The sequence below is a fragment of the Trachurus japonicus genome, chromosome 1, assembly GCF_045865225.1.
Source record: "Trachurus japonicus isolate A0001 chromosome 1, Traja_1.0".
Lineage (NCBI taxonomy): Eukaryota > Metazoa > Chordata > Actinopteri > Carangiformes > Carangidae > Trachurus > Trachurus japonicus.
This window is the reverse complement of record NC_140907.1, coordinates 33664861-33683147: the sequence shown is the minus strand read 5'-3', so window position 1 is coordinate 33683147 and position 18287 is coordinate 33664861. Positions and strand designations below refer to the sequence as shown.

At 39.7% G+C, this 18287-nt stretch overlaps 1 protein-coding gene and 1 pseudogene across 2 annotated transcripts; both read left to right on the top strand.

The window, feature by feature from the left end:
- The first annotated feature begins 1323 nt into the window (after nucleotides 1-1323).
- On the top strand, nucleotides 1324-10585 carry LOC146992351 (B-cell receptor CD22-like). Its single transcript, XM_085790385.1, has 11 exons — nucleotides 1324-1661; nucleotides 1759-1974; nucleotides 3172-3432; nucleotides 3547-3807; nucleotides 4366-4623; nucleotides 6788-7045; nucleotides 7439-7529; nucleotides 7624-7695; nucleotides 8432-8579; nucleotides 9862-10046; nucleotides 10215-10585. The coding sequence occupies exons 1-11, from the start codon at nucleotides 1394-1396 to the stop codon at nucleotides 10291-10293; spliced, it is 2097 nt and encodes a 698-aa protein (XP_085646511.1). The 5' UTR covers nucleotides 1324-1393; the 3' UTR covers nucleotides 10294-10585.
- Nucleotides 10586-12227: 1642 nt separating this feature from the next.
- LOC146992350 (sialic acid-binding Ig-like lectin 12) lies at nucleotides 12228-17278 on the top strand (annotated as a pseudogene). The gene is made up of 6 exons (XR_015036971.1): nucleotides 12228-12285; nucleotides 12545-12901; nucleotides 13203-13427; nucleotides 15473-15826; nucleotides 16183-16410; nucleotides 16504-17278. The product of XR_015036971.1 is annotated as a sialic acid-binding Ig-like lectin 12 (transcript).
- Nucleotides 17279-18287: the final 1009 nt, after the last annotated feature.

The window sequence follows — 18287 nt, the reverse complement described above, 5'->3', positions numbered from 1 at the left end:
TGTGCTTTGATCAGACCCATCTGGAGTCAGGTTTTAAGTATTCAAAGCAATTGGTCTTCTCCAGTGGGATCCTGTAACGTTGTAATCTTATGTAATATGTTATCATAATTCTTACTATTATTATTGTACATTGACTTCTGACTTTATCTGTCTCCCTGTTTAAGTTTCCTGCACTCTGCGTTAATATAACATGTGTATTCCTGTATCTTCTTGTACCATGTACCAAGGCTGTGAAAATAAAAATAAAAATTGCATTGAAAAAAAAATTATATTATAATTATAATAATATGTGTTTGATTTATCTTTCTCTAATATAAACTCTTCATATCCATCTTTATATGTGTTCTTCTTATTTCTGAAGGAAACTGTTTTCCATGTCTTTGATACACTTAACTTAATACAGCATGACGATCATAGGATACTCTCGCCTCTGGGGTGACAAGATGTGGATGATGGTTTAGTCAAAACAAACCACAAATCTGATTCCTCATTTTTGCATATTAAACATGAACTGATAGTTGGCTTAAACCACAACTTTTGATTACTTCTTCATTTTGAGTTCAGTTTGCCGGTATCTGTCTCATCCTGTATGTAAATTATGTAAAGAGGAAGGAAGCTGGATGTATTTTTAACAGCTTTACTTCTCTTCTGTGTTTCCAGTTTCTTTCTGTGTTGCACGTTGAGCTCTCTGTGATGTGACTGGTTTTCTTCTTATTAATCTTCACATTTGTTTTGCCGTGTCTGAATTCACAGAGATGAGAGGAACAGCTCTGAGCTCAGATGCAGCAGCGAGTGGATTTGTTGTTCTTCTTCTCACTGTGCCGGGTAATGTACATCTACACTTATGTTGTGAGGTATTTATTTACACATACAAAGTCAGTATAAAAAAGAAACATACTGTAAAATCTTACTTATTTTCATACCACCAGATTTCACCTGTAAAGTGGTATATTAAGTGAACTCTATAATGTCCAGAATATTACAGTTGTTTGTGCATTTTGTATTGTTTTACGTACTTCACCGCTACGTCCAAGTGTTGTGTGCTATAAAATGGTAAAAAAAAAAAATTGAGTCATGAATGTTTGCTGTTTTTTTTAAAGTTAATAAAAATATAGATACTAGCAGAAGCACTTTGTCGGACTCTGCTTGCACCGACAGCATAATTCGTTGCGAGAATCTGTTGCGATGTTTAATTTATAATCGTTATTCATTAACTAGAAATGATTGATGTTGGACTTTTCTAAGTGAAAATAGCCGTGTTTCTGTTGCTGTTATTATTCTGACAGGTCTGGTTTGTGCTGTGCTCTGTGTTACAGTGATACAGGGTCAGAATGACTGGGGAGTCAATTACTTCCCTGCTCAGATCTGTGCTTCTGAAGGATCAAGAGCAGAAATGAGCTCCATCTACACATACCCATCCGAAGTGAGGAAAGTCAAGAAGAAATTCTGGTTTAGGACAGAGTATAATGGGGTTTATTCTGATCTTGAAACAGTCCCAGAGTATTCAGGTCGTGTGGTGAATCACTGTGAGAACAAGAAGTGCACACTGACGATCAAAAACCTGACAAAGAGGGACTCGGGTGTGTACATGTTCCGGTTCACGACAGACCTACGAGATGGACAATACACTGGTTTGCCTGGAGTCATATTGTCAGTCCTAGGTAAAATGTTCACTGGAAGTCATTTTCAAATGTTTGTGTGTATCTGTTGGTATGTATGTTGACAGGATAAAATAAATAATACATTTGTTGTTCACAGACCTTCAGATCCAGGTGAATGTGAAGGAATCCACCCAGACAGAGCTGATGTGTCACAGCAGTTGTACACCTAATCAACGTCCCTATGTCTGGTACAAGAATGAACAAATTCAGTCTCGACAGCAGGGAAAACAATTTTATCTACACTCTGTTGGTCCTGAAGACAAATACCGTTGTGCTTTCAAAGGATATGAGAATTTCCGTTCTCCCGCAGTCTGTGAGTTTACATCTGTAGCAACCCAAAATGTATTAACGACCAATGACGTAATAATTTGGGCCATTTTAAATGTAATTAAGCCAATAACATTATAACCTTTTCCCAACAATGTAATAAGTTGTTACATTATTGGATGGTTACGTAATTGGCCTAGTATTAAAAACACTTTGAAAATGTAATAACTAGTGCCAATAATGTAATAATACATAAATATGACTGCAGTTCTTGGAAATAATAGGCTTTTATGCAATTTTTGTGCAGTTTGCTAATCAAAAAGTGGGTGACATAGTCTTCATATTTATTCATCCTCTCTCTCTCTCTCTGATTAGGTTTTGTTGTTGTTGTTTAACTGTGTGCTCTTTCTCCTCTTTAGCAAAATAGATATTCTTGTATAAACAGACAGTTTCTCATGTGTACCATGTACAGTATATTCCACAAAATCAGTGTCTCTTTGAGAATGTTGAGGCATCAAAAGTTGAGGTGTCAAATGAATTCACCATATTTTTTCCTGGAAAAACATTTTTTTAATTTGTAATTGTTAAATTGTTAAAACTATTCAGTCCACATCTAAAACTGTATTGAACTGGATTTGCATTATGATTTATTTCCAATACAAAAATCTGAAATGCTATACAGTGTATACAATATATCAAGTTGGACAAATGATGGCTAAATAAAATAACTAAAAATAATATCAAATAGAAACTTAATGGTAAGACCAAATCGACTCCATTGCCCCTCAGGGCCATGATGGGATTATCACATTCCACAGTGTCTATTTCCAATGGTTTGCCTAAGGCAGGGAAGTTATACATGATCATTCAATAACATTGAACATATACCCTGAATATAAATGAATAAATAAAGTCATATTACATTATCGGCTCGAGTTATTACAATGTCAAAAGTTGAATACTACTAGGCCAATAACATAATAATCAGCCAATAATGTAACTTCTGACATTATTGACAAAAAGTTATTACATTAGTGGCTCAAAAGTTTTATAACATATTGGCAAGTTATTAGATTATTGGCTTTATTACATTTAAAAAGGCTAAAATTGTTACGTTATTGGCCGTTATTACATTTTGGGTTGCTACACACCTCTTTCTCAGTAATAATGATGTTTCAACCAAAAACACTAAATGTTGTTGTATGACAGTAATGCCATCTTGTATATACTGTACATCCTCCAGATGCTCCAAAGCTTCCCTCTGTGTCAGTGAGTCCCTCTGCTGAGATAGTGGAGGGCAGTTCAGTGACTCTGACCTGTAGCAGTGATGCTAACCCAGCAGCTAATTACACCTGGTACAAGGAGAAGGACCTGAAACGTGTCAGTGAACAACCACAGTTTGTCTTCAGCTCCATCCAGCCCTCTGACTCTGGAGAGTATTATTGTGAAGCTGTGAATGAGATGGGGAGAAAGACGTCAGGACGCATCTCTGTTTATGTAAAATGTGAGTGATACAATTTCTGTTGAAATCTGCTGCCAATCGCATAAATATTGACTGCTACTCATTTCATTACAATATTTAGCTCTGCGGTTAAAGTGTTGTTGATTGTTATTCCAGATGCTCCAAAGCTTCCCTTTGTGTCAGTGAGTCCCTCTGCTGAGATAGTGGAGGGCAGTTCAGTCAGTCTGACCTGTAGCAGTAATGCTAACCCAGCAGCTTATTACACCTGGTACAAGGAGAAGGACAAGAAACGTCTCAGTGAACACCCACAGTTTGTCTTCAGCTCCATCCAGCCCTCTGACTCTGGAGAGTATTACTGTGTAGCTGAGAATGAGATGGGGGTGAGGACGTCTGAATACATCTTTATTGATGTAAAATGTGAGTGAGACAGTTTGTTACAAAATCTAGTAGCTAATTGTTTATTGTTTCATCCACTACATAAAATTAAATGCTTAAAGTCTCAGCTTTTCTGCACTGCAAAGATAGTAGAATGCACAACTGATTCAAAATGCTTGAGATATATCACATTAAATGCTTTACTGTAAATAAATTAACCAAATAAATTAACATACCAAGCTAACGTCAGGACTTCTAAGAGCTGTGAGACAAACCGGGGTTTATGACAGCTAGCTAACTCAAAGCCTGACCAAAGAAGCCGTTAAAAGCTGCTCCACTATTCACCCTAACTCCGAGTGGTCACTGTATGTTCACTGTCATCCTTATAGATGAAAAACAAAAGACATTAATTTGCTTGTTTACTTACGTCTGCTTTGTTGTCATTCACCAAGCTATTGCGCCGCGCAAGCTAAAGACCGTTGTGGAAATATCCAGGCGCGTGCAGCAATGCACGCAATACAGTATCTTACAGTAACTGATCTGAGAACGGTGAACACTGAGCCGACCGCAGCAGTGTTTAATCGATGTTTGTTGTTCCAGATGCTCCAAAATCTCCCTTTGTGTCAGTGAGTCCCTCTGCTGAGATAGTGGAGGGCAGTTCAGTCAGTCTGACCTGTAGCAGTGATGCTAACCCAGCAGCTAAACTCACCTGGTACAAGGAGGATGGCAATGTAAACTCATTTCCTAACGGATCACTTTCGTTCAGCTCCATCCAGTCCTCAGACTCTGGAGTTTATAATTGTACAGCTGAGAATCACCATGGGAAACGGATAACAAGTACCTCGATTAATGTGAAATGTGAGTAAAATACAGGTTATTAGTAATAGAATAATTGAATATGTCACATGTGTTTGTTAAAATGGCTAATATTACAAACTGAGCTGTGTGGTTTGAAACAAAACCAACTGAAATATGGAAAATGTAGGATCAGTAGAGTTTAATAGGCTCTATGCACAGCTCCACCACTTCCTGAATTTAAGGCAGGTCCTTCATTTCCTGTCTTACATTATTGGACAAACTGATTAATCCAGGTGTGTCTGAGTAGTCACAATGGTCAGACACACCTGGATTAATCAGTTTCTCCAATAATGTAAGACAGGAAATGAAGGACCTGCCTTAAATTCAGGAAGTGGTGGAGCTGTGCATAGAGCCCACTGACCCAAATAAAAAATGGAGGTTGTCCATTTACCAGACCCTTCTCAACCTTCAACCTGCTACTTCACATATCAAAGTATTAGATAATATTTCCAGAATAGTAAAGCGGTGTTGTCTATATGATCATCTATATTCATACATCCAGATGCTCCAAAGCTTCCCTCTGTGTCAGTGAGTCCCTCTGCTGAGATAGTGGAGGGCAGTTCAGTCAATCTGACCTGTAGCAGTGATGCTAACCCAGCAGCTAATTACACCTGGTACAAGGAGAACAACTCAAACCCTCTCAGTGAACGACCACAGCCTATCCTCAGATCCATCCAGCCCTCTGACTCTGGAGAGTATTACTGTGAAGCTGTGAATACGATGGGGATGAAGACGTCAGGACTCATCTCTATTGATGTAAAATGTGAGTGAGACAGTTTATTTTAAAATCTCCATGAGGATGATTAATCGATAACCAGAGCATTGTTTTCTAGCTATAATGTTACTTTTTGACTGTTACTCATTGTACAACAAGGCCGGAGTTTAGACTAAATTCTGTTTACTTACTTACTCAGGTTAACAGTACAGGTACAGTACAGGTTAGTTCTGTTGTTCAGAAGTCGCCATCTTGAATCTTCTTGTTCTACGCTCTCACAACGTCTCAACTGTAACTGCTTTACGACACTGCCACCCAGCGTTATAAAGTAGCAATAATAAAATCAGGGAACACAACACTCATTTCATTACACCATGTACGTATCACTGCAGTTAAAGTGTGTTGTTGATGTTTTTTTTTTGTTCCAGATGCTCCAAAGCTTCCCTCTGTGTCAGTGAGTCCCTCTGCTGAGATAGTGGAGGGCAGTTCAGTCAATCTGACCTGTAGCAGTGATGCTAACCCAGCAGCTAAACTCACCTGGTCCAACAAGAATGGCAATGTAAACTCATTTCCTAACGGATCACTTTCGTTCAGCTCCATCCAGTCCTCAGACTCTGGAGTTTATAACTGTACAGCTGAGAATCACCATGGGAGACGGATAACAAGTACCTCGATTAATGTGAAATGTGAGTAAAATACAGGTTATTAGTAATAGAATAATTGAATATGTCACATACGTTTGTTAAAATGGCCAATATTACAAACTGAGCTGTGTGGTTTGAAACAAACTGGCATTCAGGAGGCAGAAGTGTTCAAATGAAAATACAACTGAAATATGAAAAATGTAGGATCAGTTAGTTTAAATGACCCAAATAAAGAGTGGACGCCGTCCATTTACCAGACCGTTCTCAACCTTCAACCTGCTACTACTTCACATATCAAAGTATTAGATAATATTTCCAGAATAGTAAAGCAGTGTTGTCTATATGATCATCTATATTCATACATCCAGATGCTCCAAAGCTTCCCTTTGTGTCAGTGAGTCCCTCTGCTGAGATAGTGGAGGGCAGTTCAGTGACTCTGAACTGCAGCAGTGATGCTAACCCAGCAGCTAATTACACCTGGTACAAGGAGAACAACTCAAACCCTCTCAGTGAACGATCACAGCCGATCCTCAGATCCATCCAGCCCTCTGACTCTGGAGAGTATTACTGTGAAGCTGTGAATACGATGGGGATGAAGACGTCAGGACTCATCTCTATTGATGTAAAATGTGAGTGAGACAGTTTATTTTAAAATCTCAATGAGGATGGATGGATGGATGGATGATTAATTGATAACCAGAGCATTGTTTTCTAGCTATAATGTTACTTTTTGACTGTTGCTCATTTCATTAGACCATACATATCTCTGCAGTTTAAGTGTGTTGTTGCTGTTTTTTTGTTCCAGATGCTCCGAAGCTTCCCTCTGTGTCAGTGAGTCCCTCTGAGATAGTGGAGGGCAGTTCAGTCAATCTGACCTGTATCAGTGATGCTAACCCAGCAGCTAATTACACCTGGTACAAGGAGGATGAAGACTCACCAAAAGCTTCAGGACAGATCTTCACCATCACTGACTTCAGACCTGAACACAGTGGGAATTATTACTGTGAAGCCCAGAACACAATAGGACATCAGAAGTCCACCTCAGAGTTGACTGTTGTGGGGGGTAAATTCAGTCATCCATATTCACATCAAACATCACAATCCATTTGATATGATGAGTCATAATTTACGGACTACTCACTGTGAGTTCAGCTCATGATTCCAAGTTGAGACATTAACAGTCATCTTTTAATTAATTTATTAGATGAACGTAAACATAATTATTGAATTATTAGTGAATGGCACAATTGGATAATGAACCTTTTTTGAAGCCTTGTTGCTTTAGAAAGCTTTGGACATCACAACAACAATAACCCAAGCAGCTACTGTACTAGTGAAAAGGTGTCGGACACTGGATTGTCCAGGGTGTACTTGAGTGAAGTTTTTGCTATATCACAGTGAGGCCATTGGGGTAAAACGCATATCAACGCATATTATTTTTTCTACTTTATCACAGTTTTTCCTAAAACATGGAAATTAGCAATCACTGCTACAACCGGTGCATTTTTACCTGCTGTCATACTCCTCTCTGCCTTCCTACTGATAAGGTGAGCAGATCTGTTTTTTGTTCTTTGTGTTCAATAACTGAAACGCTGTCTAAATTATTACTTTGTTTTATTTTTTTAAATTAATTCTGGCCAGAAAAAAGAGGAACTCCAAGCAGTCGTCTGAGCCTGGAGAGAGACCTGACTACAGTGACCAAGTAAGGAATAGGTTGATACAGTTAACATCGTTGTGGTTCCTCTGTTCAATTCACACAACTGAAAACTATCTATCTTTTTTCAAGATTGCTTGAGACAAATTTCCATTTTATGCAAATCTAATAAAGGTTTTATCTTCTCTCTGTGGTCACAGGTTGTTGGCCATAGAGAAGACAAAGAGCCCATAGAGTTGACCTTGCATGACTTAATTATATTAAATAGCTTCTAACTTGTTCAGTGATGGTAACATTTGAGGCAGATGTCCATCCACCCAGAGTCTGGTTCTGCTTGAGGTTACTGCCTCTTAGGGTGTATTCAGACACATGTGGCTTATTTGCTCTTTTCCGATTCAGGGGCTAAAACAATACAGTTATTGCATTTGTCTTTTGGGCCGTTTGTGTTCACAAGGTAACAGTCCTAAGCGTCCAAATTTGTAAACAAATGCCATGTGCGAACCCAATGTTCTCTCATTGGGCAGAAATCTTACTTGGAAGGAGAAGGAGGTTACACAGGATACACAAAAACCTTGGAATACAGGCCTGTTGAGAACCATGGAACTTTTTCCAGGATGTCACATGTTGCATCGCTCGCTGAGTTGATTACATTCTCACTGTTAACAAATCGCTCCAGGGCTTGAAGACCACCCCTTCTTGGCGATCTCAGCCCACTTGTTTTATCCTGCATTTGAGCGCAATTGTTGTGTTCACATATGCCCCAACGAGCTGATCTTTGGGGTTAACCACTCCTAGTCCCCCCCCTCCATCACCTGCCATCATGTGCTGGTCCTCAGAGTCCTTGCTGCTTGTTCAGCTCTGTGATAGCCTGAGGAATGAAGCTGTTTTGCAGCCTGGAGGTTCGGGCTTGAAGGCCTGGAAGCGCCTGCCAGATGCAAGCAGGGTGAAGAGGTGATGCAATGGGTGGGTGTTGTCCTGCAGGATGCTGTTTGCACGGCGGAGGCAGCGCATCCGAAAGATGTCATCCAGGGAGGGAAGGGGGAGACCGATGATTTTTTTTCAGCTGTTTTGATGACTTGTTTTAATGATTGTCTGTTATTGCCTGTGCAGATGGCATACCATGCAGTGATGCATTCAGTTAAAATGCTCTCAATAGAGCAGTGATAAAAAGTCTTAAGCAGGTCTGCCAAGAAGTTGTTCTTCTTTAAAGTCCTTTTTTTTTAAAACTATGGCAGTTGTTCTGACGTCCCATTTTAGATCCTCTGTAATCCATGTTCCCAGAAACTTGACCCTCTCCAGTTTCCAGGGTCTTCTTTGTCCTCCTGAAGTTCACAATGATTTATTTAGTCTTCTGAAGAGCCTTCAGATAACTTTGTTGTAAATTGGTGCTATACAAGTAAAATTGACTTGACTTGGAATAGCCTCAGCTTCATGAAGGCCTGGAGATGCTAACTCCATCAGGCTCTGACCTAGAGGACAGGTTATATGGAGCATGAGATCATCAGGACATTTGAGCTTCATGGAGAAACTCAACTCAATTAACCGTCAGTCAAATTCCTTTCCTCGTCTCTGATCATAAACTCTGGGTAACGACTGAAATTTGAAGAGTGAATCCAACTTTCCTTCAGTATGTGGACTCGCTATTAGAGATAGAGGAGCTTTATTATCTGGAAGGAGGTCAGAGTCCAACTAGGTGGACACTCAAAGAGCAGAGCGGAGCAGAACAAGAAGATACTGTGGGCATAGGCTACATATCTCGTCTGGCCTGGCAAAGCCCTGAAGATCTACCAGGAGGAGCTGGATTATGACGCTCTGGAGAAGGACCACATTTTTCCTGATGTCACTACAACTGGTGACAAGAAGAAATTAAGGAAACCAGATGGATGAAAACATATGAGCTGTCTGAAGTTCTACCAAAGTTCAACATGGTTATACATTGAAGATCTAAAGATACATACAATACAATACATATTTATTTATATAGCACATTTAAAAATACAACCCAGATTGTCCAAAGTGCTGTACAATAAAACACACAAGCAAAACTAGTGGCAATAAAACTAGATGGGATACAGGTAATGTAGCTACAATAAAACATGCAGTAAAACAATAAAACAAGAGTGAAGACATATAAAACCTAAAAACTAAAATGCCAAGGAAAAGAGATTTAAAGTGCTCGAGTGTTTGTGCAGTACTAATATGCAGAGGTGAATTTATCTTTGCAGCATCAACCCATCAGCAATCAGCTGGAGGAGGAGGAGGAGCTTCACTATGCCAGTGTTCGATTCTTGAAGACGCAGACAGATCCTATCTACTGCAATGTCAAAATAGCTGAACACAGCACGTTCAAACCGGAGGAGGAAGACAATGTCGAGTACTCTGTTGTCAAATTCAACAGCTCCGCCCCAAGGTGAGCATCTCTTTCCTCAGGAACAGTATCCTCACTCAAAACTTCATTTTAAAGAGCTGAGAGTTTCTTGTTTTGTACATTTACATCATTATCTTAAATTTGTATTTGTTGATCCTATGTCTCCACAATCTCAAGAATATTTCTTTAATTTATTTGATCTCTGTTTAGAACTGGAAATCAGGAAACTGAGGAAGATCCAGCTGCTTTGTACAGTACTGTCAACAAAACCTTAAGAGTGTCACGGTGATGTCTGGATTCAAATATCTCAATGACTTCTGGGTCGATTGCCATACAATTTTCTACAACCATTCAAAGTCCCAAGAGGATGAAACCAACTGACCTCATTGTCTAGCAACCCTCGCAGACCGACCTTTTTGATTTTTAATAACATGCCCTGACAGCTTTACTGTTGTATTCGGTAGCACAAGTATGCATCGGCCCCCATTAATGCTCTATGACTAAAGACCGCTTTATAAGTTATGGGTAATGTCCAACAAGGTGTCCAATTATCAGGAATTAATGGACAATGCAAAGGCATTAATTCCTGATAATCGGACACCTGGGAGGGCATTATCCTACTATGTCATGGTAATTTACCAGATAAATAAATATTAAATCAATTCTTAATACTTGAATGTGTTTTACAGTTGAAATCAGTTTTTGTATAAATAAGTTTTTCACAAGCCACAGCTGAGCAGACTATTTAATATCTCTTGTCCGCTGGCGAAAAAAAGGAAACCCGCTGTGGCCGCCAATGTAGAGCCATATGATAGTACAAATTTGGTTCTGGGGCTTATTTAGGATCTGCTCTCTTTCTTTTCTTTTTCTGTGGTTAGACAACTTCCTGCTAACAAGCCCTCATTATCACACAATTTATTTGTGCTCTAATTTCAAGCCTCTTGCTTCACATCAACAACTTGTCCTTGATAAATTTGTCTCTTTGAAGCTGGGCCATGGTACAAAAAAGGTTTGGGGCCGCTCTTGTATTTCAGTTCAATTCATAAATTTGCCTTTAAAAGCACGTTTGTACAAGCCTTATGTGCCCTACAGTAGTTGCACTGCCATAGTACTGCCACTAAAGTTAATAAAGAGTCATGTTTTACTGATAGAAAAACAGTTCTTCCTTCAAGTACACTCCAAATATCTTTCAGCAGATCCAGTATATGATTAAAATATCTGTATATCTGTCTTTTACTGAAACAGATGTGCGGTAAAGGATTAGTCTGGTCTAGTCAACACAGAACAACCCCATGTTTTCAACTAAAGTAAAAAGACAGGATATGGTTAAAGAAAAAAAACTGATCACACCCTCTGTCTTTTTCAAGAAACATGGCGATGCAAAGACACACTGCAGACAAAGAGTAAGTGAAAGCACATGACCGGGAGGCAAATTGCAGTGTGTATCTCAAACATGCATACATTCTAGTGCTACTCGCTCTTTTCTTATTTCCTTATAATCACTCAGACAACAACATCTCCAGTTAAGAAAAGGTTCGGTATCACATTCATTCTGCTAACAGCTGTCTAACAAAATAACATCAGTGTTTGTTTCCGTTTATATCTATTACATCTATTATATCACTTGTGCTGCTGCTGCTCATAAATGTCACCAGCCAAGAGTCGACCAGGTTTGAAAATGTCCTCTGAGCAGCTTTATTTTTATGGTGGTAGAATGAGATGGGAGGGTGTCATTAGCTAGATTTTGGTTAACAACAGATATTTTGTAATTATACACTTTTGTTGATTTTTTAAAAAATACTATTATTATTATTATTATTATTATTATTATTATACCTCCATGCACGTGATAATGTCAGGGCTAATGGGATTTCCTAACATGTGGCACAAACATTTGGATGAGCTGATTAGATTTTGGTACTTAAAGATCAAAGGTCAAGATATCATTGTACTAACAAATATGTTTCATTAGCTAGTTGTTCCTAATGAACCGACAACTGAAAGTATATGCAAAACTTTTTTATTGTCTGCTGAGCTTACTGTTTCCTGGCCTGTGGTTCACGCTGCATATTTATAATATAGAAAGGAAGGAAGTCCTCTCTCTACTGTTCATTCCCGTGAGAACAGGGGTTTAAGATGATGCCCTTCTAACCTGAGATGAAGAATTTGATGAAACTGATAATACTTTAATTGATTAAGTTGCACAAAGAGACGAGTGGAGCAGCTATGATTTTAACAGCGGCAGCGATTGGACTTTCCATTTTCCTCCTCTCTGTACCAGGTAACGTATTTCCATTTTGACACTACAGACCACGTAACGCTGTTATTAAGACGGATGAGAGATTAGATAATGGCGAGACAATGATGGTTCATGTTAGCGCTGCAATCTCACCCTTTATGTCTCATTGGCTCACAGTGATGTGATATGAGAGCCAAAGTAGTTTTGTAAATTTAGAATCAGTTCAGTTTTGTTGCAGTTTTACAAATGGATGCAGCTTCACAATATTAAACTGTGGTTTGTGCTGTGCTCTGTGTTACAGTGATACAGGGTCAGAATGACTGGACAGTGACCTGTGCTCCAACTCAGATCTGTGCTGTAGTAGGATCAACAGTGAACATAAGCTGCACCTACAGATACCCAGACTGGAGAACTGATGATGCTACTACAGTTGGAGAGGGATTGTGGTTCACTAAATCCAGTGGTAATGAACCTGTGGATCTGAGAGCAGACTCAGAGTACTCAGGTCGTGTTCAGTATCTCTGTGGTGACAACGACTGCACTCTGAGAATCACAGACCTGAGAGAGAGCGACTCAGCTGTTTACAAGTTCAGGTTGACAACAAACAAACCAGGAGAGAAATACACTGGTGAAGCTGGAGTCACTTTGTCTGTCACAGGTAACGATTTTATTTTAGTATGTTTCTGTTCCAGATGTTCAGATCAACAGAAACAGCTGTGTTAATTAAAGATGAAGACAATCTGAGCTCAGAGCTCCACTTACTAATGACTTAATGGGTTTCAGTGTGAACTCTGAATCACATGATGATGACTGGTTAAATATGAGGAGATGATGGTAACTCCCCTCGAGCCTCACATATGGACATTGCTGTTGAATGTGAATTCATGAACTAACTCTTCTTGTGCAGTGACTTCCATGTATAATGAATATATTTCCCTTTCTTCTTTGGATATACCAAGGTCTAAATGTGCAAATGGACGGTTACATATCTCACTCATCTATGTACTGGGCAAAGCTGAAGTGTCACAGCAGTTGTCGTCTACCTGATCATTCTTCCTTCACTTGGTACAAGAATGGACAAAAAACTGAGACAGAAACAGCTTCATTTTCAGGCTACTTTTTTTTCGTGGACAGTTATTCCTGTGCTCTGAAAGGACATGAGGACTTCCATTCTCCTTCATTCTGTGAGTTCACTTAAGTTTTCCACTTACTTATCATCACCTGGTGACACATTTAACCTACTGCACATGACTGTATCTATAATATGAAAGACACACTTTTCTCCTTGTAACAGTGGCATGCAGTGACTTTCACAGAGCAGGCCCACCTCTCCCAGCCACACATCACAAACTCAATCTGTAAACATTGACAGATACAATTTCATGATTGTGTTCTGCCTGTTGTGGTATATTGATGTGTTGATGAAAGGAAGGGATCACCGCCGACACGTCTTCACTTGTATTCAAAAAGGAGTTTATTAACAAGAAGAAGAACAGTGTTCGAAAAATGCCAAATCCTGGAGCATCTCTGGTGCCAATATGAGATCTCTCTCCCTATGGCTCAAAACCATAGCTTTATACGCTTTCTAAATCCAAAACTCCACCTTCTCCCAACATAAAGAAATGGCTTATTATATTAGGCACATTAACATGAGCATTCCATGTTTCCTATAGATATAATCAATTCTATTTCTGTCTGTATCTATTTAACATACACTGTTCTTGTTCTATGTTCATGAACATGAGGCAGGATCTAGCCTATGTAATTTTCTTCCAGATGAGGCTAATCAACTTAGTTAAGACTCTCACAGGAAACATGTGATTAAAGCAGATATCAGTGGAATGTTTTTGTTAATATAAGTCCTAAATAGTCCTATTTTCCGTCAGCAATCACTTACATGAAGTATTTCAGCCTAAACACGAGTCTCTCCGTCACTCTGCTCTGCTGTAACCCGAGGAGAAAATTTTCCTTGTGGGATACAAGTGTTATCCAATGAGGGGAGAGAACGGCATGAAGGGCTGTGTGTGCAGCCAAGGGATGCGCGTGAATGTGGTGACGTAGCACGAGGACCAATTGATGCCTGACAAGGGCGGGGGCTGCTAACTCATGGTGCGTTCAAGGAAACTCGTACTTTGTGTTTTTCCTTCCTGTGAAGTCATACCAGTTCGATCTGGTACGAGTTCACGGGTCGGAAGTTACGAGTGGCCGTTATAGGGAACTTTCACAGACAACAGGACGGTAAAAACACGAGCTACGGGTTACCTGGAACGCTACCAAGTCGTAGTTGTGACTTGAAGCTGTAACTTACGGTTTCAAAAGCCTGCCTTGAACACAGCATTAGCCGAAACGGCCGTGCCGCTGTTATCTGCTTTAACAGAACACACATTTTCCAATGGGTCACTCTTCTCTGTCTCATCTATCACTGTTACTAAACACCTTATGGAACATCTTTATATATCTGTAAATGTATTCACACTTTTCTTCAGTTCCAAAACAGGGCACACATACAAGAAGAACACAATACATGGTGATAATATAAGATATTAGAACAAAAAGTTCTGGTGGATAATACACTACACTGTCTCTTCTCCTATGATCAAAGTCTCTCTCTTTTGCATCTTGCCTGGACATTTCAGCTTACTGCTAAAAGACAAAATATATTAATATGATACCTACATTACAGTGCAGTGCAGAACTGAATCAAAATGCTTGAGGATTATCACCCCAGCTACTCTGAAAGCTCACAGATGTTGACTACTGTGGTTCTTCTAGAAAAACTTATTCATTTTCTTGTTTACGTAACTGATCTCAGAACAGTGGAAGCTGAGTCGACCACAGCTTTGACCAAGCATGCTCATCCGTAGCTATGGTAATTAGACATACTAGGCTAAAAATAGCCAAATATTCCAGGACTAAAAAGCTCCAAACTCCAAAAAAAAAAAAAAAAGAAATCCACTGGACTTGGCCGAATCGTTGTCAATGAGACACGGTCACAACTACATAAACGACAAAAGTGGTGAGTAGCATGTCAAGCTAGCTTACCAAGATGAAAAGCAACAGGAAATATCAGAGAGAGACAGAAAGATGACAGTTTATATCAGATGAAAGGAGAGATAACGTTGCCACTTTGGTATTTTCTTTTTTCGTTTAAAAAAAATCTAATTTAGACATAATTGTGTCTTTTAACATTTCTATGCTAACGTTTTTAATACAAAATGTGATCTTTCAGGTGTCGCTCGTGAATCCTGCACCAGAGTGATTTACACTGACAGAAGAATCTGTGCCTCCAAAGGATCATCAGTGGAGATTTCTTGTTCTTACAACAGTTATTATGATGTTAAATCAAAGTTCTGGTTCAGTCCTGAACATAGTCATCGTTGGCAGAATCCCTCAGAGCCTGAGGATCTTAGTAAAGACTCTGAATATTCAGGTCGTGTTCAGGTTGTTGAAACAGAGAGAGGACGCTCCACTCTGAGAATCACTGACCTGAGAGAGACAGACTCAGCTCAGTATCACTTCAAATTCAAATTAGGAGGTTCTGAATGGGGAAACAGTTTACCTGGTACAACTCTGACTGTCACAGGTAAGAACACAAACTGACAAACACAGAAACATAATTAAAACTTTTGTGTATCACATTTTAATAAAGCACCTTAAAGAGTTGTAGTTGGGTGTGAGGAGCTGCTATGAGCATGATGAAATAATCCATAAACAATTCTTTTTAGATGAGTGATGAACCTCAAATGGCTTTTGGAGTTACAAGGATTATATTTATCAAGCTCTGTAGTTAAACAGGGAGATTACTGAGTATAATAGAGAGAAACACAATAAGAAGGTGCATCATCAGAACAAAGAATATGATCACCACATCCACTTTTTATTCTATTTTATGTTTTCATGTTAACCACTAACACTGTGGGTTCTTCCTCCTGTCTCCAGCTCTGGAGGTGCAGGTGACCAGAACAATAACAGTCCATCAGTCTTATACTGAGGCAGAGCTGAAGTGTCTCAGCAGCTGCAGTCCAGCTGATCGTCTTTCCTACGTCTGGTTCATAAATGGAGAGAAAATCATGGAGGAGGGAAGTTCTTATACAGACTGGTTTTCTCCTGGAGACATGATCTCTTGTGCTTTAAAGGGACATGAGAATCATGGCTCTTCCCCAGTGTGTGAGTTTTCTATTCTATTTAAGAAACAAAACACTTTAATCCAACACAACATGACTGCTCAGGAAACAAATGTGTTGGTGTTTTCTCCTGCAGATTCTCTGAAGGTGCTGTCAGTGTCAGTGAATCCTCCAGGTGAAATCATGGAGGGCAGCTCAGTGACTCTGACCTGTAGCAGTGAGACTGACTCAGCAGCTAAATACACCTGGTACAAGAAGAACCTGACACTGCTCAACAAAGAACCACAGCTGGTCTTCAGCTCCATCCAGTCCTCTGACTCTGGAGAGTATCACTGTGAAGCTGAGAATCAACTGGGGAGGAGGATGTCTGAATACATCTTTATTGATGTGAAATGTGAGTCAAAGGCAGCAGATTACGGACAAAATTAGAGGCAGAATATAAATCTTGATTTTTAGCTTTCTCTAGCAGCTGGTCTCTTAAGAAGTCCCTCTGACAACTAATGCTTCAAGATTTTGTCATTTTTACTGCTGGTAATGTTTGTCTGATTTCATAATGCTCTTTTGTCAAATCATCTCCAGATGCTCCAAAGCTTCCCTCTGTGTTAGTAAGTCCTTCTGCTGAGATAGTGGAGGGCAGTTCAGTGACTCTGAACTGTAGCAGTGATGCTAACCCAGCAGCTAATTACACCTGGTACAAGGACAATGAAGATTCACCAAAAGCTTCAGGACAGATCTTCACCATCACTGACTTCAGACCTGAACATAGTGGCAATTATTACTGTGAAGTCCAGAACACAAGAGGATGTCATAAGTCCACCTTAAATCTGACTGTCGTGTCAGGTGAGTTTCTATTCACTAACTCAGATACTGCAGCTGGTGATACCCCACCATGTGGTGTGAGGGGGAAGTGAGCCTTGGGGTTGCATCTTTATATGGACATCATGCTGCTCTTTGTGGCTAAAATTTCCATTGTCTCCATATAGGAAACAACACGGACCATAGGTTTGTAAGGTTATGATGGTAAAGCACCATTAATTTTGAAGTACAATGGACCCAAATGCCATAATGCAATCAAGTTCAGCTCGTTACCTTCTAACTTCCTGTGGTATCCTTACGTTAGTGTGGCCTATGACACAGACCGGCTGTTGTCATCAACCTGTATTTCTATGTATTGGTTGTCAAGCATAAAATTCCTGTTTTAAATGTTCCTGTTTCCTGTTTCTGAATCAGACTCGAGTAGAGGAGTAAGAGTCATAATAGAGCAGAGTAGAGCTGTAATCGTAGACTGTAAATAAAGATTGACTCAGACTCTGTGACGTCATCTACAGGGTGCCTGACTCTGTCTAACTCTTAGCTAAAGCTGGCCACACACTAGGCGATCTTTAAATCGTAAGTGATTTTTAAAACCTGAGAATCCACAGACTGTTTCAACTGACTTTTAACATACATACACCTGCCGTTTGAAGTAATGCTTTTACAGTGGTGATTCCTCAGATATGGGATCTCACATCATCAAACATGACTTCAGGTACATCCAACACTGCCCACACCTTGTCCTTGTCAGCCACCCTATGGTCTGGTGTGCTGAGACATTATAAAGTCACTCATGTCGTTCTTAAAGCTCTTAAAGTAACAGCATCCAGTTGGTTTGGGGTGGCTGTGGTTCAGGAGGTAGAGTGGGTGATCCACAGGCTGACGGTTGATGGTTTGATCCTCCAGCTCCTCCAGTCCACATGTAGAAGTGTCTTTGGCCAAGATAGTAAACCCAAACACTGACCCTAATGTACCCTAATGTATCATTAGTATGTGAATGTGCGTAAATGGTTTGCTAGAATTGTGCAACATGTATGAATGTGTGCGTCAATGGATGAATCTGTCTAGTAGTGTAAAGCACTTTGAGTGGTCGTAAAGACTAGAAGG